The sequence below is a fragment of the Astyanax mexicanus genome, chromosome 5 (assembly GCF_023375975.1).
Source record: "Astyanax mexicanus isolate ESR-SI-001 chromosome 5, AstMex3_surface, whole genome shotgun sequence".
In the NCBI taxonomy this organism is placed as follows: domain Eukaryota; kingdom Metazoa; phylum Chordata; class Actinopteri; order Characiformes; family Acestrorhamphidae; genus Astyanax; species Astyanax mexicanus.
In genome coordinates this window covers 10,641,607-10,667,476 of record NC_064412.1, presented here as the reverse complement: position 1 = coordinate 10,667,476, position 25,870 = coordinate 10,641,607, and the positions used below count along the sequence as shown (strand labels likewise).

General features: G+C 34.2%; 1 protein-coding gene across 1 annotated transcript; it reads left to right on the top strand.

The window, feature by feature from the left end:
- LOC103031843 (immunoglobulin-like and fibronectin type III domain-containing protein 1) lies at positions 1 to 24,342 on the top strand. Its single transcript, XM_049479169.1, has 24 exons — positions 1 to 86; positions 2,815 to 2,891; positions 4,352 to 4,378; positions 5,644 to 5,766; positions 6,122 to 6,261; positions 9,339 to 9,438; positions 9,527 to 9,550; positions 9,628 to 9,679; positions 9,800 to 9,989; positions 10,082 to 10,195; positions 11,378 to 11,546; positions 11,849 to 12,121; positions 12,850 to 12,974; positions 13,737 to 13,878; positions 14,002 to 14,295; positions 15,118 to 15,414; positions 16,403 to 16,582; positions 16,687 to 16,815; positions 18,119 to 18,427; positions 18,529 to 18,614; positions 19,783 to 19,975; positions 21,307 to 21,603; positions 23,531 to 23,857; positions 24,045 to 24,342. Exons 2-24 carry the CDS (start codon positions 2,861 to 2,863, stop codon positions 24,047 to 24,049), a joined length of 3,627 nt encoding a protein of 1,208 aa, XP_049335126.1. The 5' UTR covers positions 1 to 86; positions 2,815 to 2,860; the 3' UTR covers positions 24,050 to 24,342.
- Positions 24,343 to 25,870: the final 1,528 nt, after the last annotated feature.

Sequence of the window (25,870 nt, the reverse complement as noted above, 5' to 3'; positions counted from 1 at the left end):
AATATTTTATTCCTGTACAAGGAAGAGTCGCACTATACTCTGGAGTCCAGAGACGACAACCAAACAAAGAAGAATAGGATTTTAGGGTGAGTTATTTAAATAAATAATTTATTGTCTTTTAATTGTAGCATCCAGTGACAACTAGATAAATTAATCGTTTGTTCCTTCTCAGCTCTAAAAACTAAAATCTAAGAATATCTTTGTCATATATTCAGGAATATGGGGCATGTTAGGTGTTAGATAAGAGGTAAAGAAGAGAGTATAATACCTTAAGTGGCTTTAATACAACATGAGTAATGTTATGCCAAACTGAAATTATTGTAAATAAAATAAAACACTAATGTGACTATTCTGCATTTGACACATCATTTAATTGGGAAGTCTTTTCTTTTTCTTTTTACAAAACACCCAAGATAATATTCAGCATTAAGGGTTTGACATGCATTACGCAAGTTGTGGAGATACAATAACTGGTCTTTATGCTAAAAAAAAAAAAAAAAAAAGAAAACAAACCTTCATCGTATATTGTAGCATTTTCCACTGTTTATGTGATTTGCATTACTTTTTCTTTTCTTCACACACTACCAGAAGCTGTTGGATACAACCTATTTGCATGTTCAGGAATGTAAATTCATATTCACACAGAAGATGCCCAGTTTCAGTATATACTGTATATCAATTTTAATTTATTCTCTCATTGACGTCCATTTAGAATTTTCATTTATCTATAAATAAATCATAATCTGTAGATGACTTGTGATCGCTCTCCAGGCATATCTCGAATAGTTTTATGAGGTATGTGACCTATCAAAAGCAGAGGATAAGTAGCTGCCCCCCTACAGACTGAAAAACATTGCAAAGGATCCTATGAACCCTAGAATGCAATTAAAAGCTTTATTATCAGTCTTATATTACTCCACATGCAACATGTATCAAATCAAAAGCTTAAAATATCTTTACTGGCTCATTTTTTGAAGGTCACAGCTGAGAAAAGGCGCTACTTTCTGTTACTCATTAGGTTGTGGTTATAACAACAAGATGTTTCCATTTTTGGACCGTTTCACATAAATTATCTAAATCTCAGAAGGTGACACAAACACATGTTAACATTAACTTCCTGCAGAAGACAGATAGTCTTTAATTCATAATCTGGAGGCAGAAGAAGAAGCAGTTCATGATGTTATGTTAACATGGCTACTGAAGAAATATGGCCATCAGATTGAGTGTCATATTTCATGTCTTCGTACACAAGAGTCTGCCAACCCACAGGCAGCTCTTCTCTAAAGTGGCACAGACTTGCCATTGAGGTTTTAGACACATTGTCACTTAATGTGATTCACAAAAAAAAACATCTAAAATCTCCCTGCATCTCCCTGGTGTTTAGCTAAAATGTGGGGTTTTGTTTCATAGTCATAGTCATCCTGTAAACCACAATGACCAATTTAAGATTTCTCATAAACATGTTCAATTATACTTTAAAAATATTTTACTATTAACCAGACTTCTTCAGTTTCCCGGAAGTTGTTGGAGTCTACCGAATATCGATAACGGCTGCATGATGCCTACTAGTCACATAAAATCTCTCAGAATCTAGAACGAGCCACAAACACACAAGCAGGCAACACAGACTTCTTTACCCAATCGCATTTGTGAAAGAGAGGGAGAGCGAGAGAGGCGCATACAAAACAAAAAGGGTTCTGATTGGCCTGTTCTTTGCAAAGAGTTTGTAAGTCAGCCAATCAGTTTTTACTGTGGGTGGGCAATGTTTTTTCCCCTTCTGGATGGGATGCATTCAGGAGCATCATGGCTCCCATAAAAACTTATTTTACATCTCAATCAGGGGTGGGCGATATGGCTCTAAAATAATATCACAATATTTCAGGGTATTTTTGCGATAACGATACACTTGGCGATATAGGAAAACTAAAATAATTCATTCATTTCAGAAATATAGTATAATAGTATAACAGAATAATCAATGTGGGAAAATAAATAATATAGCATAAAATAATATATAATATTATAATATATATATAATATATAATAATATATAATGCAGCAAATAATATTGCAGAATATTTAGTGCATGCATATAAACTGCAAACTAAAACAATTATACAATAAATACACCTAAAGCTTCACAGTAAATAATAGACTACTTTTAAGACCGAACAGCCCTATTATCACGATATGCATTTTTAATATCATGATATTTCTGTGTCACGATATATTGTATACGATATAATATTGCCCACCCCTAATCTCAATATCCATGTCTGGTAAAAAATACAAAAACAAGGAAAGTCTTGCCCACTGTACAGTTTGTAATAGTGATTTCAGCATTGCCCGCGGGGAACTAAATGATTGCACTGAACATTGCTGTGAGGATTTGAGTGCATTCAGCAACAAGAATGTTAGTGAGTTCAGAATCCCTGACTCCCCAACTCAAACTCAAAAGTACTGAAATAGTGCTGTGTTCCATTCCAGAGAAGACAGGTCCACTGCTCCTTAGCTCAATGCTCAGGGGGTTTGTATGCCTGTAGCCCATTCATAGCTTTAGGCATGCTCCAGACAGCCCCATTCTATTGGAAATGTTACTTAACAGGGTCTGGACAGGCTGTGTGTGTGTGTGTGTGTGTGTGTGTCTTTGCACATCTGTGTCAGCAATTGGTGCAACTTAAAGTAGCCGAATATATTAATTTTAAAGTATGTCCACAACGATTTGGATGTATAGTGTATATCTAGACATGGACTTCTTAGTAATACCTATTCTGAACTCAGCAATGCTTAAAATATACATATGTTTTCTTACAGATCTAAAACACTTTGTGAATTGTGAAAAAAGGAAGGACTTTTCAAGATGCCCAAAGAAGGTGCTCCTATGGGGGAGGGTAAGTCTGTTATATTCGGCCAAACTCAGTTGATATGAACCAATACTATGGTAAAATACATTGAAAACAGTACCATCATCACAGTAATAAATGAAAATGTGTATTAATAAGCTGCTAACACATACACTTTACCTTGCTGACAAATGTTTAAAAGGATTTGGATATGATTAGTGATGAGGAAATAATCACAACATATTGAAAACCTTTTTAAAGAAATCAAGAACTTTACAGGGAATCATCCAGAGCTTTGAACATACTAAGTAGTTCAATAGGGGTTACAACATTGATACGTTTAATTTTTTCTATTATTTCTATTTCTTTTTTATTTATTTTCTTTTTGATTTTCTTTCAATTGTTATAGCCATTCTCATTTTATTTACCGTTTTTTTACTCATGGCATGGGAGCTAATGTTTCAGTTGTTACTGTTGTTGCATTAGGATGTTTTATTTTGTAGAAACTTTTACTTTTCATTCGGTGTGTGCTTATGTGTATAGTGATCACAAGAGATGTGCAATGCCTGTACTGCACTCAACTAATTCAACTGATACCAAACTATACCATAACACTGTCTGACTGTTGAGGTTGCAAAAATTTACATATAAAAAAAAAAAAAAAAATACAAATGCAAATAAAAAAAAATGCACTCAATATGATCATTAAGACAGTCATTTTATCTTACGTTGCTCAACACTTTTTTACTATTATTTTATTTATTTATTTATTTTTTCTATTAGTTTATTTATTGTTTTTTATATATTAATTTTATTTATTGTTTTTGTTGTTTTTTTATTAAAATTATTATTGTTGCTGCATATATACACACTGCCTGGGCAAAAAAAAAAAAAGTCGCCACCCAAGAAAAAGTCACACACACTACTATTTCACTGGACCGCCTTTAGCTTTGATTGCCACTCACATTCACTGTGGTATTGTTTCAATAAGCTTCTGCGATGTTACAAGATTTACTTCAATCCAGTGTTGCATTAAATTTTCACCAAGATCTTGTAGCAGCATTGATGATAGTAGGGTCTGACCTCTGCACAAAGCTTTCTCCAAAAAGATCAAATCCATTGATGGAATAACCTGGTCTATATTCAATATATTCAGGTAGTCAGTTGACCTCATTCTTTCAGCACATACTGTTGCTGAACCTAGACCTGCAGACCAACTGCAGCATCAACCCCACATCATTTACTTAATAAATCCAGGTGGCGACTTTTTTTTGGCCATGCAGTGTATTATACTACTGTATAAGACCTTATTTTTTCAGTCATATGAAAAACTATAATTTATAAGCATTTCTCTGTCAGTCTGTGTGTGTCTGTTTTCATCGTTTTGCAACTTTAACCTGTCGACATGTCTTTATTCAGCTTGCAGTGTCTCTATAGAAATGTTTGAATGTTTGTGAATTCTGTCTTCCCTGTCTCTGTTCACCATGTGCACCATGCCAAACATTTAGGTGATGATGACTTGCCACCTGGTTCAGGTAGGAGAAACCCTGATTTCTTTTTTTTTTTGCTTGTTTCTTTTAGATGACATACACTTGCAAAGGTCTGCACTCCTAGTCACATGATCACACATTTTTTCAATAGAAATAACTCAACAAATCTATAACAGAGAACCTGTCTCAACACAGTTTTATGCAAAATTACATTTTGTTTATTAACATACCAGAAACAATGAAACAACTTACTAATTATTATCAAATTACTTATTATTTGTTTTCACTTATTTGTTATACGCAGAGGTGAAAAGTAATGAATTACATTTACTCAAGTTACTGTGATTGAGTAGATTTTATGAGTAATTTGTAGTTTTTAAAATAGGTAATTTTACTCAAGTGCATTTTGACACAAGTAATTTACTTCGCTACATTGAAAAACTCCCAATTACTGAGTAAAAAAAAATGCTGAGGGGAAAAAAAAACAATTGTCTGAATTAAAAAAAAAAAATTGGCACGGATGCTCGCACGTGGAATAACGAGGCAATAACGTCCTCATGCAACGCAAAATGTGTCCCGCCGGACAGAGCTGTCAGCTTTCAAAACTTCCACACCAAACCTACTTTTATCATTAAACAATCTGCTTGAATGTTAAAAAAACCTGTAAGTAGCAGTTAAAGCATAGCAATGGCAAGTTAAAAAATAATAATGACCTGTAAAACTATCAAATTACAGTTTATAGTTTCCTATATTACCATAACTTTTTAATAGTAAAGAAAAAAAAATGGATCATAGAAACCTATACCACTTGTTTTATGGGGTGGTCTGAACAAATACTGCCTGAAAGGTCCAAATTATTATGTGGAGTAATAGTTTTTTTACATCAAATAATTAAAAGTAACTATGTAACTTTTACTCAAAGTACATTTTAAATTGAGTACTTTTTACTTTTACTCGAGTAGAGTTTTAGATGGGTACTTTTACTTTTACTTAAGTAGAATTTTAGCAAAGTAAAAGGTATTAATTACAATTTTCAGTACTTTTTCCACCTCTGGTTATACTTTTACTTGTACAACAGACATTTGAATGCTCCATTAAGGTTGTATGTACTTAGGTCTGCCTCTGTAGTGAGGTGCTGCTCTCTTGTGGCAGCAGTAAGTTATAATTTTTAATATGATACTGATGTCATTATGTGGTACAAAACTGTGAGAAAAAAAATAAAATGTGCGCCATAGATGAAGTGTAAACGTTGCAACATAATACAAATAATATGTTTAATTCATTATAATTTTTTTCCCTGATGTTACAAGTGGCAATCAAGAAGCGATCCAGAGTGCCAGGTGTTATGATCACACAGTATGTCAAAAACCTCCCACCTGGAAAAACTACCCCAGATTTCAGCAGAAAACCCATGGCCACGACTACACAGGAGGGTATTTATTAGCTCTTTCTGTTTGCATGACTCTGCAGCATAACATTAAAAACATTTTACCTAATAAATTAAACTTTTTATTCAATGAAATGTAACTCTCCAAAATATTATGGATATGCAGTACACTCTGATTATAATAAAAATTTAAATAGCATTTTATATAGAAGTACTGCATGGGAATTATGTTAAAGAAACTAGTTTTGGGTACACCAACAGCATAAAAAAAAAGTTCTAAACACAACATCAGCTCAAATATTTTCACAAATCAGGAATATAGCTTCCACATTAATAAAGCTATATTATATGCATGGTTTAATCCACCTTCAAGAAAAAAAAAATGTCCTACCTGATTGCAGGAAAATTGGCCTTCTTCAAAGCAGTACCAACAGGAGAGCCAACACCCACCGTAACCTGGGCACGAAACAAAGGGGACACCTCAGATCCAGAGAAATATAAAACAAGATTCGATGAAAAAACTGGAGAACATATTTTGGAGGTAAAAAAAATACAAATAATTATTTTTATAGACATACATACAGACATACTTATAAGGACATTTAATGACAATTTTTGATTTAAAATGTTATTCTCTCACAGCGGCTTTACTAGACAGTCACAAAATGTCTAAAATAATAGAAAAGCAACACATCTACATCCCACACCTCCCACAACCACAGCAACATTACCTCAGTAACGGACAGTAAATGTAAATGTACCCACACTTATCTAAACAGCCTGTGGTCTTTACTGGGCCTGTTTCCAAGAGCAGATTAAGTCTAATCTCACACTAAAAAAGCACTTCAGATAGAGCTATACCATTTGTACAGGACACTGGGCCTTTTAGTAGAGAGACTGATTGACCAATTAAGAAACTTGGAATTCTAAAACCTTCCCAGCTGGCACACAACTGAATTTCAATGTTGAAATGAGGTTAAAGTAGGGTTGAAATATGATCAAAGTAATGTCTGCTGTTGTTTCAGCGTTGAAACAACATTTATTGTAGAATGGTTGTGCAATTTGTTTTTATTTTAACATTGAATCAACATAAAGTCCTCAACCTTCAGCCTTTTGAATCAGTATTTTACACTTAATCACATGCAATTAAAAAAAAAACATGGTTGGATAGAGGGATAAAAAACGTGGTTTTGCTTCATTTGCAGTAATTGCTCTTAATTTGGCACCAATTATTCTGGGGGTATGTTCATGTGCTATGTGTTATACTGTTGTGTATTTAGGATCAAATGTTGAATTCATACTGTTTAGTAGGGGTGTGACAAGACACTAATATCACGAGACGAGCAACAATACTGGGTTCACGAGAACGAGACGAGACGAGATTTAAAAATAGAAAACGTTAAAAATGAAAAATTGAAAACTATATATATATATATATATTTTTTTTTTTTACAAAATCATATTACTCAAACTTAACAGACTGGCTTCTCTCACACATTGATTATATAAGAAATAGAAATAAAAATATGAATAAAAAATAACAATACAACTTTTCTAGGTCTTATATAGTGCAAACAATAAGTGCAAACCACAACCAGTCATATTAAGCCTATGGTTTGTGTGTTTTTTTTTTCTCCTAAATCTTTTGTAATTTAACGACGCATAACCACAACCAGTCATATTAAGACTATGCTTGAAGTGCAAATAGAGACAGAGTATAAAAATAAAATTGTTAGTTTTTCTTCATGGCATACACTTTTCCAGCAGGTGATGGTTTATTAAAGGTTGAACCTACGAAGTTGAAACAACGTTGCCATATCAATGTTGATTTTATTTTTCAGCATTAAACACCAAATCCAACATTGATTCAACATTGAAATGCCAGCTGGTTTAAATTAAGAGCAAAACATTGCATTCATCGTGCAGCAGGTGTGATAGATTAGCTTGTTCCCTCTTTGTTTTTAAGTAACTTAATGTCTACCATTGGTTAGACTTAGACAATAACACAAACGTTAAATTTGTGTGTGTGCGTGTCAACCAAATACAGTGTTTATAGCACAAATATCAGTGAAGTCAAAACATATTAAAGTCAAAACATATTAAATCCAATACATTCAAACTGCCTCCGAATCGAAATACCACACAGATATCAGGGGTCACTCTGCTCAAAGGTGGCAGACTGCTTCTTATAAACATTTTCTTTACAATATGGAACATTTTTAGATTAAGTATTGCACAGTTTCTTACCGTGAAAAAAACGCAGACTCACCTGGCTGCTTTCTAAAAACACGTTTTGCCACAGGAGCACGCCAAAACTAAACACAGGAGAACTAGCAATTCAATGCCAGAGAAACTCTACAGAGGAGAATACCCACTTGAAGAGAGTCCTGAATTTGATTAAGAAAAAAAAAACATTTTTGTTTTTATGGATTTTTGTATTATTTATTTTTTTGGAAAACCACAGCAATAAATACACATATATACATACATGTACATAAATATATATGATAACTGTAGTTTATTTTGAGTTAATACAGCTCTCTTTAAAACATGCTTTGTTACTGAAACTGTTAAAACATATTTACTTTTTAATATGTAATCAGAGTTTATAAATGCCTGGTGATTTTTTATACTGAAATATATACTTATGAACACAAGTCCCGTTATAAACCTTCAAAAAACTACAGCTGATACTTGATACCAGTGCTGTGCACCAACCAATCAGCTCACAGCATCAGTAATGCCAGCGTGTTTAATGCCCAAAATCTGAATATTGTAGAAAAATATAAATTTACAGGTAGGCTTTCTTTAGTTTTTAGGAAAAATACATAATTGTAATTTCTAAAATTAAAGGAATACTGGGAACAATTAGTTAATTACTATTTTTAATTAGAATTTTTAGCTTTCAGCTTCATTTGCCTACATTCATACAGGACTCACTCGCGAGCTCCCTCTAGAGTTATAGTAGCGGAAATTTTCTGATATTACATGGGAAACAGGAAGTGGTAAGACTCGCCATAAACAGCTCTGGCCATGCTAAAGATGCGTGATTTCATTGGCTGAGGTAGTTAAACCTGCTAAGTAGCATTAATTAAACTGTGCTAACTATATAATTTCTCTGTAAAGTTCCCAGGAGGCATAATTATTTTAATTTATCTATTTTCCTAGTGGACAGGTTTAAAAGGAGTTTTTTTCTCCAGATTGAGTTAATACTACTTGAATTGTCATTTATAAGGTAAAGCAGATTCTGTAAAGGTTATTGTAACTTAATCCTATACAAAAAATGAAATGTATAATTTTGTGAATGTATATGCCATTGTATATATATTTTTGTAATACTTGGATATACTAAAAATGTACATTTTGTGAACATGTTTTTTGTTACAAAATAACCATAGTAACCATAACAAACCATACATTAAGATGAACAGTGACACTACTGCAAGTTACTGTCACTCACACTCTCCACAAATCACTTCCAGTGTGTTGTTGGTCAGCACAGGCCGCTTTTAGCTGTTTTTTTAGAGCTGGGTGCTGCTTTATCCTCTGAGCGCTTTGGCTACCCAGTGATGTTACATCAGCTTCCTTTCTTTTTTTCTTTCTTTTAACTCACGACAGATACCAAATGTAACTGTAGACCACGCAGACACCTACAAATGTTTTGCCACAAACCAGTTTGGAAAAGCTGTTTCCACAGCTACTCTGAATGTTATTGAGGGTAAGAAATAAATTGCATTCACAGCAATAATAAAACAAAGTCTCACACCTGGTGTTTCCAAACGTATTATCATTCTCTTTTCTTTCAGTTGGATTCAAGAAAAAGAAACCAGGTACACCCAAATCACTGACATATAATTGAGCTGATTAGGTATTCAATCTTTGTTTATTAGCTTATTCTTTTTTTCAGCTCCACAGCAAAAAGAGCCTGAAGACTTCAGAAAGATGCTGAAGAAAACTGTGTACAGTATAACATATATTACCTTTAAGGGATCAATATGTTATGATGTTGTGTAATGTAGATAAATCTAATTCAGATTGTCTGTGTTTGTATATTGGATATATTTATTATCTTTATGCAGAATTGTGAAGAAGAGAAAAGAAAAACCCAAGAAAGAGGGAGAGGTTAACCCAAAGTTCTGGGAGGTGATGTTGAGCGCCCAGAAAAAGGACTATGAACGGATCTGCCGTGATTTTGGAGTGTTTGATTATCGTTGGATGTTAAAGAAACTTAACCAGATGAAAAAGGAGTTAGAGGAAGAACAGACAAAGGTATCAGCAGCTTTATATATAACGATTTTTAAAGAGCCATGGTTTCCATCATTGTTATACAGTTGCAGATTGTAGACTCTCTTTTATTGAAGGTTGTTGAAAAAGTAGAAAACGTGAAACAGATTGAAGTGAGGACCAGTGGAAATGCTGAATTTGAACTCGACATGAAGCTTAAGGATCCAAACAGCAAGATTTTTCTCTACAAGGTAAAGCTGTCCAGTGTCTCCAATGTACAAAATACAGTATTAAGTATGAAGCATACACTGTCTGAATAGATGTTAATGGCCATTTTAGCAAAGTGTTTCATATCCTTCAAAATATGCATTAATGCACATTGTGGGTATTTGTAGTGAGAAACCAAACCAGGTAAACCAAACCAGCTGCTATCAGATCATATCATATTATAGAAGATCCTTCTACCTGGAAGACAATACTGGCACCTAGGGGTCAATAGTCAGTCAATAGTCAGTGCATTCTGGGACAAAAGTGACCCAAATATGGCAGCCAGATTTAACAATTTTCCAGAGCTATTATATTTTAGTCATCATCAAGTGTAAGCATGGGCTAGAACTGGACAGGTACGTGTTGGGTACAGCACTTTCCACAAGCTTATACCAGCTCTACTGAAGCTAATATCACAAACAGCGGTGAAGTCATATGTTTCAAACATATGGTGCCTTAAAATTAATGGATGAATGAATGTAAAGTGGTGTAATTTTTAAATGACTAAACTAAAGCACCCTAAACATGTGGATTCTACCTATATATCAATTAAGTTTCTTAAATTAAAACTGTACCGAGGCAAGAAAAAAAGGAAAATTATATCTTATATGTCAGAGGGCCTCTAAACACAATTTACACGCACTGTTGTGGAAGGGTGTCTGTTGTCAATACCATTGTTTTTCTTTGAAATTGGGATGCATTTTGAAAGGGATGCATTTATTTTCCTTTTTATTCCATTTTTTACCCCAATTTAAGAGTTCAATTGTCCCACCCATTCAGCTGCTAGCCAGCTGTATATCCCCCATCACTAGTGATGCCACAGCACAAGGAGGGTGAGGAGTGGCACATGCCTCCTCCAACACGTGTGAAGTCAGGCAAAATGCTTCTGATGCAGCATTGCCAAGTAGCATTACAGCGCACTCGGAGTAAAGCGCAGCGACTCGGCTCCGATACATCAGCTCACAGATGCCTTGGGCTGATCAACATCACCCTAAGAGTGATGTGAGGAAAGAGGGCCATCTACCCACCGAGAGAGAGCAAGACAATCATGCTCTTTTGGGGCCTCAGCAGCTGATTGCAAGCTCTGCGCCAAGAGAAGTATTATTGTTATACACCAAATGTACTGATGAACAAATCTTAATATACTATTCTGTGATATTTTGCAGGATGGTGAAATGCTCGACTATGGTGATGGTGCTGACGATTCTTCCAAACACAATATGACGAAAGTTGGCGATAAATACAAATTCAGCATCAATAATGTTGGCCCAGATGATGCTGGCTTGTATCAGGTGGACGTTGAGGATACTAACATGTTCTCAACTGGCCTAGAAAGTAAGAATTCACCTAAAATGTACAGTCATGTCAGAATATTATGACCAGAATACTGTATTGTGACAGATACAGGACTACAGTCTGTAATTATAGAACTACTGTAAGTGCTTGCTATGCTTAGTGGAGCTGATAAGATAATAATATAATATAAATATATTATAATTGTGGAAAAAATAGGTGGTCATAATATTCTGACTGCATGGACAGTGTTCAAAGGTTCATATTTATCTTGTCTGAACACTTATTTGCTAAAATGTTAATTATAATACTGGTCAACATGTACCCCTCATATCTCTCCTCAGTTCCTGATGTGGAATTTAATGGTATGCTGAAAGACGCTAAAGCTGTTGAAGGAGAGGACGCTTCATTTGAGTGTGTTCTCTCTGGTCCTGTGTCAAAAATCACCTGGTATGCCAATGATGTCTCTGTTGAGCATGGAGATAAATATGACATCATTGTATCAGAGGACATGCTTACTCACAGATTGGTGGTGAAGAACTGTAAACCAGAAGACAAGGGCGTCTATGCAGCTATTGCTGGTGTCAAGTTAAGCAAAGCTTCTCTCTCTGTTAAAGGTAAAGGTTAAAGATTTATTTTTTTTAGGGTTCCAGTCATTCATAGCATTGTACACACAAATATGAAAAGTTAAATATATGAACACTATTAATCTTCTTTATTTTCTTTATACTTTTCTGTGTACCTACTGTAGATGATCCAAATGCCCGTGGGAAAGGACGCAGTGGTGCAGGTGATGCTGATGGCTTGGCTGCAGAACAGGCCAGACTGCAGAAGGAGAGGGAGGAGGCAGCTAGGAGAGCCAAAGCTAAAAAGGACAATGAAGCCAAATTAGCTGGAGGGGATGGTAGTTTAAGAGATGGAATCAATGGAGATGGAAGTGGACTGGATGGGAGTGGAAGAGATGGCTCAGGCCTAGGTAAAGATGGCTCAGGAAAAGATGGCTCAGGTAAAAATGGATTGGGAAAAGATGGCTCAGGCATGTATGGATCAGGTGTAGATGGATCAGGAAGAGATGGATCAGGAAAAGATGGATTAGGAAAAGATGGCCTAGGAGGAGATGGAAGTGGTGGAGATGGAACAGGTGGAGACGGGTCAGGTGGAGCTGGAGCTGGAGACAGTAAGCAAAAGAAGAGCATTAGAGATGGTCCACTGGTCCCGGACACTGTCAAAGGTGTGTAAAACCCCAGCAAAACTCAAGCCAAGCTCAACCAAGAATCATACACTGGGCAAGGTTCATCCAAAGCAGTCACCTCGTATTATGTTTTTTTTTTTTTTTTTTGTCCAGAGGCTGGAGTCTATTTTGTCGGTGGCTTGTCAGATACTACTGCAAACGTTGGGGAGTCTGCAGAACTGTCCTGCAAACTCAGCAATAAGGACTGTGTTGGAAATTGGTTCAAAGATGGTAAAAAGGTAAAGAATGATACATTTTAATATCCATATGTTGATTGCTACATCTGAATTGCTGTGAGTTACTGTGAGTCTATGTATGAGTCTGTTTTCATGCACGTTCATAATTGGAAACAGAATGCTCTTGACTGATACTTCTTAAACTGGAGTAAGGTCTAAAAATCTGGTTAAAAAATCAAGAGATAAAGAGATTGGGGTTTTAGATGAGTAATGGTATTTTTCAGTGAATGTAAACCCTTAACTGGAGTATTTTAATTTCTCAGTGTGCACATGAGTGAAAACAAACCATGGTACAAGAAATAAATGAGCAGAGTTTAACACATTACATACAAGATAGCGAGAAAACACTTTTGGTGCAACACAGAGACCTAAAATAACTGATAATATCTTCTATAGCTAATACTACAGAAGATGAATGCTATAGCTATGCCCAGCTATATCTATTGCTGTTTGGTGTGTTTAAATATACAAATTGGTGGCATTTGGTTTTTACATATTTTTTAAATGGTCTTATTCTGAGTTTATTGGCTGGTTGCAAAACAAAAATATGATAAATACTTGATTTATATAACTTATATATAATATATAAGGTATATAATGTAATATAAATGTATTGATTGGATTACAGAGGAACCCTGGTATTCTGCAGTAAGTGAAGGTGAACACACTCTATGCAGCACAACAAACAATATTGCTGTAACACTGTAACACCATAACTGAAACATGACTCTGAATATTGAATATGTTTTCTATGCTCATTCTTAGTTGGATTCTCAGAATGGGATTAACATTGTAAAAGATGGAGCCACTCATAAACTAATCATCGAGAAGTGTGAGGAGGAAAATTCAGGGACGTATAAATTTGAAGCAGATGGTCGTAAATCAGAAGCAACTTTAAGTGTGGAAGGTAAAAACACAGTAATCATTGTATTTAACTTTAAATCTAACCCTCCAAATCCTTTTGTTGTGTGATTTATTGGTACTCATCTCATTTAGGACTGTGATTGGTTTAATTCTGTCATTGTTTCAGATCCACCAAAAATCAATGCTGATGACCTGGGTAAGTTCTCAGAACCTGTCGTTGTGAAAGCGGGAGAAAATGCAGCTTTCAAGCTTCCGTTCTGTGGTAAAGAGCCAATCAAAATTCAGTGGTTCAAAGATGACGAGGAGCTTTTGCAAGGCCCTAATGTCAAGATCGAGAGCTCCTCAACGCACAGTCGGTTGCGTCTCACCAAATGCCAGCGTAAAAATACTGGTGAAATTAAAATTAAAATCAAGAACCAATTTGCCACCATAGAGGCAACATCAAAGCTCATCGTACTTGGTAAGTCTAGCGCTTTATTTCTAAAACATAGATAAACAGGATTTGATTTCCCTTTTTTATATGGAATTAAATTTCTTTAGATGTCATGTGGATTACTTCAATGCACTTCATAGATGCAGATATCAAAAGCAGTTTAATAAATAGGCTGCCTGATGCCTGAGATACTGTTTTACCATTGTTTTGTTGTCACATCAGTATAGCCCAAAACATATTTAGGCTATGTTCAGACTGCTTACCCTAGTCCCAATTTTAGTGTTTAACTAGATTATTCCCAGAATGATTTTTGAAAGTCTGGACAGCAAGAAACAACATGGAATTTAAATCTAAATGTGGTTACAGTTAATGCATTATTTCAGTCTGGACACTCCAGATTTCAAATTTGCACATCTCTTAAAATACCAAAAACCATGACTTTAACAAATCCAGAGTGGCAGAAGTGCAGGGGCTAAGATAGGCAGCAAAACATGAATAATGATGCTGACTAGATATGTTTGTGATGTCTAGACATGCAAATCCAATCTGATCACTTGCAAGTAACTAATGTATGCTGGAGAGGTAGATGTGAGGTGTTTCAGACAAAAAATACGCAGTGAACCTACCACACTACCACAATTTTACATTCATTAGAAAACAATAAATCAGCTACACTTGCACTGTAGACATTTGCAAATTCCTGTTTCCTGTCACCACCACAAATTAATTTTCTCAATGAACAAAAAAATAAATTATTAGACTTCCCTTTTAAACACTAAAAAATATAAAAATGTAATCTTGTTAAACTCTTCTTCTTTACTAACAGTATGAACGTTTGTTATTTTTAAGACAAACCAGCTCCTCCACAAGGGCCTGTAGAAGTAGTAGAGAGTTCCTTGTCTGCTATTGAGTTTAAATGGCGTCCACCAAAAGATGACGGTGGGTGTTCCGTGACGAACTACAACCTGGAGCGCCAGCAGCTGGGACGCAACACCTGGAATAAAATCGGAGATATCCCTGGGCAGCCCACCTACAGGGACACAGACATAGACCGTGGAAGGAAGTACTGCTACAGGATCAGAGCAAAGAACTCAGAAGGAATCAGTGACATGATGGAGACTGATGACATCGCAGCTGGAACATTAGGTGAATTTTTCATAGACACTTTGCTGATGATACAGTATTTCCTTCTACATTAAGCAGATAAAGCAGTGTTTTGTATACCTTTTGTTTTATTATTTGAGGCATCAAGCAGAATTTAGAATTAATTCCACTGAAAATGTGCATTAAGCATTTGTAAGTTATATTAAATGGTCTACCCTGGTGGAAAAAATTATATTTAATTGTAATTAAAACATATTGAAAAATGTCTAAGTATGCTGTAAATATACTAACAGATTTGTGTACTTATTCAAAATACATTAAAAGTACATTAATATTATGCTCAAATCAAATATTTATTATATTTATATTTATTATTTTTGAAAGTAAATTAAATTACTACTGCTGTTTTAAAAAATAAAATAAAGTAAATTTGTAAGACATTGTATTGTAGTACAGTATATTAAAATATATTTTTATACCCAATGAAGTATACTAAAAGTGTGCTACTTACAAAAGACAGGAAAAAAGCATATATGTACTCTAATGTAAATCAATTCTTAGTACATTTCTAATATACCTGGTGTTTATTAATAGTGATACAGTTGTAATACACATTAAATGTATTATAATTTTACTGTAAGCATATTTAAAATGTGGTTACGTACATGAAGTAGTATGTTTAAATGTTACTTAAGTAAATTTAAAATAGTTCAATTTTAGTACAGTTAAGTACACTGAGCACAGTTTAAGTAAGACTTTTGTACTATTTTTATACAATTAAAATATAATATGTTCAAAAAGTTGGCTAGGGTAATAGGCCTGTCACGATAATTACATTTTTAATTTATCATATATATATATATATATATATATATATATATATATATATATATTTCAAATCCAATGTCCAATATGAGTACTCTTAATAATTAACAGTTAATTGCTGTTTAAAGTGTGTAGCTACACTATTGTGCTAATATATTATCATTTTTATATTTATTTATATATTAACATAACAATTTTTTTTCAGCATTCCCTGGTCAGCCTGCTTCTCCAAAGGTGGTTAGTGCCTTCAAGGACTGCATTAATTTAACGTGGCTCCCACCCACAAATACCGGAGGGGGCAGTATCATAGGCTACAATGTGGAGAAACGCAAGAAGGGAAGCAACCTGTGGAGCCAAGTGAATCCTCCAGATGAACCCATCAAAGGTTAATGGGTAGCCTTACTCTTATGGACTCTTATCCTTCAGAGTAACTCAGATCTTACTCTGCTCTAAGCTTCACTGATACTGACAGTTTTCTGTTGTCCTTAGAGAAAAAGTATGCAGTGAAAGATGTAATGGAGGGAGCGGAGTATGAGTTCAGAGTGGTTGCCATCAGCACCTGTGGTCCCGGAGAACCAAGTGCCCCCTCTGACTGTGTGTTTGCAAGAGATCCAAAGAGTAAGAAAGAATTTCTTTCAAAATGTCAGAATAACTACGACAGTGTTTTAGAGCAACACCATAAAAAAAGGAAAAAGGCTGATTTTGAGAATAAAGTGCCATTATGACTATAAATTACTTTGTTCTTAATATATTATGACTTTAATCAGGAAATATTATGACTTTATTCTTTAAATAATTTGATTTTAAAACGAATAAAGCTTTTATTCGTGAAATATGAGTTTTTTTCTTAAAGTCAACTGTTTTTATTTTTTTAGAGTGATAATTGGTGTTGATCAAAAAAAAACCTTAATAAAAAGTTGATTTTGAGAATAGAGTGCCATTACAACTATAAATTACTTTGTCTTTAATATATTACAAATGTATTTACAAAATATTACAACTTTATACTTAAAATGTTATGACCTTATTCTAAAAAAATTTAATGCTTTTATTCATGATATATGAGTTTTCTTCTTGAAGTTTTTTTTAAAGAGTAATATATGGTGTTTACTTTATATAATTGTTTTTACAATACAGGATGGATTATGTGCTCAAAAATAATTTTGCATTGCTTTATCATGCTAAATTATTACTATAACTATAACTGTCCCGAGAAAATGTTTAAAGTTTGGAGAAATAGAAAGATTTAAAAGTGAGAAACTACCTAAAACAATTAGGTTTCTTACAAAGACCACTATGAGTTAAATGGGTGAACAACATGCTTTTAAAAGTTAAAATAAAATAAATAATTAAGTAAAAATTTTAAAAATTAAATGGTTAGCTAACATAAACATCTGCTCTACACAAAACAATAGCACAACACAAACTGCACACTACAGTCATTGTAAACATTATTTAAAATGCATTTTGTTCTGGGTTAATCTCAACTAGACATGGTTATGTGGATTCTGATGGTACTGTAGATGACACACTGTTATCTATAAAACATGAACAAAACAGAGAACATGCATTATGACTGCCTGTTGCTGCTTTAGCTAACATACTTTTGTTCTTTTTTTATAGAAGCAATACCTCATAAAGTGCCAGGCACACATAAGCTAGCTCAGCTTGATCCTATACGTGGTTTGTGGCAAGTGTGTAATGATTTAGGCATGCTAGCTGCTAGTCTTTATCAGTGAGGTAAGCTTCTATTACTACTAAGCAACATTAGACTGTTAAACTATGGATGGAAACTTCAGACACGTCCAAAACTCGTCCTGGATAACTGCCTATATTTGAGATTAAAAATAAAAAAATAGATTTTCCTGAAATATTATTATTGTTATTAAATATTAACACCATATTGTTATTGTTACCGCAGAGCCTCCTGGGAAGGTTAAAGATCTCAAAGTAACTGGCTCTAGTTACACCACACTATGTTTGGCTTGGACCAAGCCAAAGGTGCAGTATGGAGTGGAAGACGATGCAAAAGGATATTTTGTGGAAATCAGACCCACAGACCAGCTGGAGTGGAGTCAATGTAATATGAGCGCCGTCGTCCAGACGTCCTTCACCGTAGTGGGTCTGAAGTCTTTAGCCACGTACTGGGTAAGAGTTATTGCCACCAATGAAGGAGGAGAGGGTCTCCCACAAGGGTTCGACAACTACATCATCGCCATGCCTCCACCTGGTAAGAATCAACTTTTTAATGCATTTCTGTTAGTTAGATATTGTTGTTCATCTTTATTTAAACTGAAAACTAATCAAATAACTTGGCTTTTGTCTCTACAGTGAAACCAAAGTTCACTGACAAGAAGATGAAAAGTTTCATCGTTGTTAAATCTGGAAATACAGTGCGGGTCAACATACGATTTGAGGTACTGCTCTTCATAAACTGCTACCTATCATTACTTTAAGCTGATTAAGATGTTAATATAACCCACAACAGTCATTTTTATACTTATATTAATTATACAAACACCAACAACTTGCATGGCTTACATCAAATAGGCATCCATATGGAAATGTATTTAACTTCCTACTATTTTAGGACTTACTTTTTACATACAGTATATGAGACCAGAGACCCTTTCAGTTCAATCACAGTTTCTCTGATTTTGCTATTTATAGGTATATGTTTGAGTAAAATTAATATTGATGTTTTATTCTATAAACTACAAACAATATTTCTCCCAAATTTCAAATAGAAATATTGTCATTTAGAGCATTTATTTGCAGAAAATGAGAAATGGCTGAAATAACAAAAAAAAAATTATGCAAAAAAAAAAGTTTTTAAGAATTCGGAAATCAATATTTGGTAGAATAACCCTGTTTTTAATCACAGTTTTCATGCATCTTGGCATGTCTTGTCTTACACACTGCTTTTAGATAACTTTATGCCACTCCTAGTGCAAACAATTCAAGCAGTTCAGCTTGGTTTGATGGCTTATGATCAAAGTTTAAATTTGGTAAAATCAAAGAAACTGATGATTTTTAAGTGGTCTCAGTTTTTCTCCAGAGCTGTATTTGAAGATACAAGTAAAAGTTCATTACATTGCAGATTTTACATACAATATACAGACTTTACCTCTTTCTTTTTTTTTGCTTATATTGGCCATTTTTTTACTTGTATGTTTGTCTGCATAAGAATATTTATTTATTTAGTGACACGTTTTTAAAAAAATACAACATTTAAAAATATGTAACAAACCTTCGACCTTAAGTAAGAATTTACTAAACAATACAGATCTCCCAAACTATTACTAATCATATAGTACGTTAATAGCTTCTTTAAAAGGTATAATTATTTAATGATGCTTTTATTTTATTTATATATATATCAATGGCCTAATATGGTCTTAAAATGACAATAATATTAATTATTGCAATTCTTTATTGAGCAATACTGTATCTCACCCAAAGAAATGCAATTATTGTGACAGGACTATCTGAAAAAGTTTCTGGTTTTGTTCCGGCTCCAGTCTTCCTTTGTTTGCTGATCAAACTGTGATTGAACACTTAACTATATGTCATTTTTACCCGCAGGCTTCTCCTTTACCAGACATCACTTGGCTGAAGGACGGTACACCCGTGGCCAAACATGTGACAATTACCAATTCTGAAAAAGGCTCCCAGTTACTGATTCCATCATCTCAATGGTCAGATACTGGCATTTACACCATTATTGTAAAGAATGTGGTGGGTCAGGAGAGCTACAATGTTGAAATCAGAGTCACAGGTAATTGAAATAAGCATGCATTGGTAAAATTTATAATTTCTCTATACAACAATCTAATGCATGGATCAAACAACATGATGTTTACAAATCCACATTGATGCATTAATTTAATTCATGAATGAAACACCACATACTTTCAGATGATGCATACAAACAAGAGACAAGTCAGTGGTTCTGATCCACAAATCTCACTGCCACATCACACAGAAAAGGCCATGAAGAAGAAAAGAATGTGGGAATATGGTCTTAAAAGTTACAGGGTACTTTTGCGCTAAAAATATTCTTGTCAATATGAGAAAACTGTTTTATTTAATTAATATAAAATCCATATTACTGCAACGAAACAAATAATAAACTTTTATTTATAAATATAACAGTTCCATACATTAAATCTATAAACATTTTTCTAATTAGTAAATAACAGTAACTTACCAAGACCTGTGAAAAAAAGATTCTGTGAAAAATAATAATAGTGTGTCAAAATAAATAATGCAACAAAAATAAAGTATTGTAACAACAAAGAACGTCATATTTAATGCATACATATAAACTGCAAACTAACAATTAAAAGTAAATACAGTAAACAGCAAAACAAATACAAAATAAACTGCTTTAAATTGAAATTGAAATTGTAGAGTCAAAAATGTTTGCAATATTATCGTGTACATTACGATATGGCACATCCCTAATTCATGCATAAATATCTTAAAAGTACTCAGATTCAGTTAATATTAAACACGTCTCATATTTAAGATTCACAGTTGGGCTGGCCCCAACTGCTCTGGCGGAAGATTGGATGAGTAAAGATTGGATTATATCTGGGAAAATGAATGGGTTTAAAAATTAGCCTGATTATGCTGTATTGTGGGCCAGGTATAGCTAAGGACTTTTCAGATGGGTTCATTTGGTTTTAGGATCGTATATTAATTTGGCTTTACAGATATAAATGGTCATAATTCATTGACTGATTTGTTAACAGAGTTATCTGCAGAGTGATTTAGTGTAAAATGGGTCAATGAGAGATACTCATCAACTCAATAGAGCCTGGTGGTAAACACGAAGAGCATTCTAAAGATCTAAATATAAGAGCTATAATGAGACAAAGATGATTATAAAACACTTTAGCTTTTACAGGCATCATCTGACTGTTCAGGCATTTGGTTTCAAATTGGAGCAAATCCGTCAAATCCATCTTAAAATTTTTAATGATTAAATTAACAGACATTATGCTGTAAAAAGAGGGAATGGCCCATTTGGTATGCTCTTAAAATGATGATTGCAAAGAAGTACCTATACTATTCTAAGTAATTTAGTGGCTTACAATTTTCCAGATGATCCTAAGCCCCCAGGTGTTGTCCAACTTGAGAAGAATGTTGAGGGCACTGTAACTGTAACATGGACTCCATCTCCTGATGAGAAACGAGATGACCGGCTGCACTACATGGTGATGAAGCGGGATTCTTTCAAGCGTAACTGGCGGACAGTAGGAGACCGCCTGTTCAACCACAAATTTACTGTTGTTAACATCATGCCGGGGAGAGAGTACTACTTCCGTGTGTTCGCTAAGAATGATATGGGGCTCTCTGATCCATCTGAGTCTCCAGCATGGGGAAGCATTAAAAAGAAAGGTTTGGAATTCATATATTTTTATTATTATTATTATTATTATTATTTAGATTTTCTAAAGTGTTTTTGAGTGTTTATATTTTTGGTCCAATGAAAAACAAACACTTTATTGCCAAAATTATCCGCTCACCAGCCTTACGTTTGGTGATACAAGTCTTGAAAGCAGCAAACCCATTCTATTGAACTCTCTACACTTAATTTTTCTTAATCTAATCTCTAACTGCATGAAGTGTGTAGTGGAGGTGTGTAGTGATGAACTCTGAAGCTACATGAAGTTTGGAGGTGTTTAGTGATGAACTCTGAAGCTACATGAAGTTTGGAGGTGTGTAGTGATGAACTCTGAAGCTACATGAAGTTTGGAGGTGTGTAGTGATGAACTCTGAAGCTACATGAAGTTTGGAGGTGTGTAGTGATGATGAACTCTGAAGCTACATGAAGTTTGGAGGTGTGTAGTGATGAACTCTGAAGCTACATGAAGTTTGGAGGTGTGTAGTGATGAACTCTGAAGCTACATGAAGTTTGGAGGTGTGTAGTGATGAACTCTGAAGCTACATGAAGTTTGGAGGTGTGTAGTGATGAACTCTGAAGATACATGAAGTTTGGAGGTGTGTAGTGATGATGAACTCTGAAGCTACATGAAGTTTGGAGGTGTGTAGTGATGAACTCTGAAGCTACATGAAGTTTGCAGGTGTGTAGTGATTAACTCTGAAGCTACATGAAGTTTGGAGGTGTGTAGTGACTCTGCAGAAAGTTGGTGAACTCTGTGCACTATGCTCCTCAGCATCCGCTGACCCCGCTCTGTTATTTTACACTGACAGAGCACAGAGTCGCTGTCGTTCCCAGTCTCTTCCACTGTGTTATAATATCACTGACAGAGCACAGAGTCGCTGTCATTTCCAGTCTCTTCCACTCTGTTATAATATCACTGACAGTTGGCTGTGGAATATTTAGTAGTGAGTAAATTTCACGACTGGACTTGTTGTACAGGTGCTGCATTCTGTCACGGTACCACAGTGCACAGTTAACTGAGCTCCTGACAGCCTGAGACCCATTCTTTCACTAATGTTTGTAGAAGCAGTCTACATGACCAGGTACTTGGTTTTGTACACCTGTTTTCATGGAAGTGATTGGAACCTGAGTTCAGTGATTTGGATGGGCAATAAAGTATATTCCATTTTTAGTTTCCTCCACCAATTAAAGCATGTAGCTTCTCTCTACACCATATTAATAATCTGGATGCATGGACCAATAGAAATGCACTAAAATTATGTTGAAAAATCTTTATCTTACATTGACCTCCATATATGATATCCCTTTCATTTTAAAAAGTAACATTAAAGTATTTTTTTCCTAAACAACCAAATAAATCTTGATTGCTGAGACATCTGATATGGTTCTTTGTTGAGAAAATGAGTACATTCTTGTATGGAAATTGTTAAGCTCAGATTTGCTTCATTATCACTTGATGATATGAAAATGATACAATTACTGCAAAACCTTCATTTACCCAAGTTTATGTATTATCGTGCATTTTCCTTGTTACATAAATAACTGAAGTTTGTAACATTACCAGATATGTATTAGGCAGACACAGATAATGTTGATTTAAATAAAAAAATGATTAATGAACATTTATAAAAAATATCAACATAAAAATATTAATATTAAGTCATCCCATTTGACCCATAATTTCCTTTAATTCACCCTTAATTCCCTACCTCTATTTCTTTGGATAGCAACAATATACCCTTGATCATCAATAGTTTTCATATAGCATTTTCATCCACAAATGCTCAAAAGTTTCCTAATTTCTTACCATAAACCTCAGAAGAGCAATGAACAAAGCATGTACAGTACAATGTGCATAAATTCTGTATTTGTTCTGATCATCTGATATGGCACTAAATTAAATCCTGTTTTTCTCCTCAGAGAAATTTGTAGTGAATCTGCCAGAACCAAGGATCCTCAACCTTCAGTCACCCCCAAAATTTACCATCCCTCTGAAACTACACACAGCTCCAACGGGCTACGAGTGCTACATGAGCTGTGCTGTGGGAGGCAACCCCAAACCCCATGTCACCTGGTACCGCAACAACGTCAGCCTCAACACAGACACCAACTACTACATCACCAACACCTGTGGGGTCTGCTCCATGCTCATCCTGATGGTGGAGCCCAAAGACACAGGAGAATACAAAGTAGTGGCGGAGAACTGTCTGGGCAAGGCTGAATGTTCCACCAAGCTCATTGTCAGAGGTCTGTTCCTGCATTAAAGAACATGAAGAAAATCACAGCAAATGTGTTGTAATTGAGAGAGATGTCCACCAAAATATAAAATCTCATTATAAGAAATATAAACACTTGCTAAACTATAATATTGCACTGTGTAAGTAATGATATACCCATCTGATTTATTTTTACTTTCTTTTTTATTAAATTACAGAATAGTGGAAGCTTAGAAAAGATACTGGTGCTTCCCAAGAAGACAACTGGCTCCGAAGAAGATCTACAGCTTTTTGTGTTCTATATTTGCATTACTAGACTTTATGAATACTTTTTCTTCCTAAATATTACATGATCAGTGGAAATCTGCACAATGATCTGAGTGGATTTATTTGAGGGTGAACAGATGCCTAGTTCTTCTCAGAGGTGGAGAAAGAAGTCATTTTAATAGAAGAATCAACAATAAGAGAAACACTGTTACATTGGGGGAATATGAAATAAAGTAGCCACACACTGCCTCTGTTTGCCTTTTTCCTGGATGTGACAGTAATATTATAGGGAATGCAGGTATGTATATTGATGTATATGATCAAAGTTTTGTTTTTGGCACTTTATCTAGTTTAACTGGTGACTGTCTTATTTTTGTGATGGAAAATCATATTTCTCCTTTGTTCACCTGAGCTAAGATCTCAATAGGTAAGTATACAAGACAAGCTACATTTATATTACCACATTAGGTTACTCAAATACTCAAAACTAGGTATTTTAAATGAATAACACAGACATGTTCAATGCATTTTAACAACACAATGCTGCGTGAGAGCAATTGCTGTGTTTTAGGCTAGCATAAACCAGTAAAAACCAGCTTCCACCACTGTAGTTAAATATTATCACAATAATTTAGACCTACGATAGAAAACCTTACAGATAAAAAATGTGCAAGCACTGAAATGTAGAATTGATAGGGTTTATATACAAATTCCCAGTCAGGAACTCTGTATACTATACTTTATATATCTCATAATTCCAACTCCACATTAATTCATTATTAGAGAGTCGAAAGGGTCTAGGACAGGATTTGAGAATAGGGGATACTGTGCCATTATAAATTGCTCTCGATTGGTCACGCCCTTTTTCAGGACCCCAACCACAGCTGATTAATGGAGAGCCTACCCACTTCCCATTTTTCCCATTATAAATGTAAATAAGATAGAAGGCCGCTAGAGGGAGCCCGCGAGCGAGTAAATAGAGCTGAACAGCTAAAAACTCTACTGCAAATATATTTAATTATATTCCTTTAATTTTTTGAATGTAGAAAGCACACAAATAACCACACAAAAATAAAAAAATAATTAAATTCAGATTTTGCTGAATTACCATTTATAAAATTATAAACTTTCTGCAGACCCTTAATTTACCCATATGTACGTATTATCAGGCAATACAATATTATTCACAAATTGGATTTAAATAAATAAAAAAGGGAAATTATCATTTATAAAGACAAAAAAATTAACTTAAAATTTTTACAACTTCTGCAACATCTGGAATGGCGTTGCTTTGAGGCAACAAAACACTTTTTAAGTTATTATACTTTATTATACTATATTTAGTATAACACGTTGTGTTTTATTTATTTATGTTTTATTTGCAGCCAGTTCCCATTGTGCAGTCAGACCCCCTTTTGTAAGGGAATAATGCATATGTTTTCCTTAAAAAATATATATAATAATAAAATAAATAAAATTCATACCATAGAGGGTTTAGTGAATATATCTTACTCTCTAGAGAATTACTGTCCCTCAGTGGGGAACACATTACTACATAAACAATAAAAATAACATATATATATATATATATATATATATATATATATATATATATATATATATATATATATATATATATATATATAATACAAAAATCAAACACCATCAGAATTAGATTAAAAGGTCGGGTCTCTGATTGTGTAATTATATTATTATTATTATTTGTAAATTAAATAAAAACCCAAAACATAATATTTCAGACAGTCGGTTCTTCAAA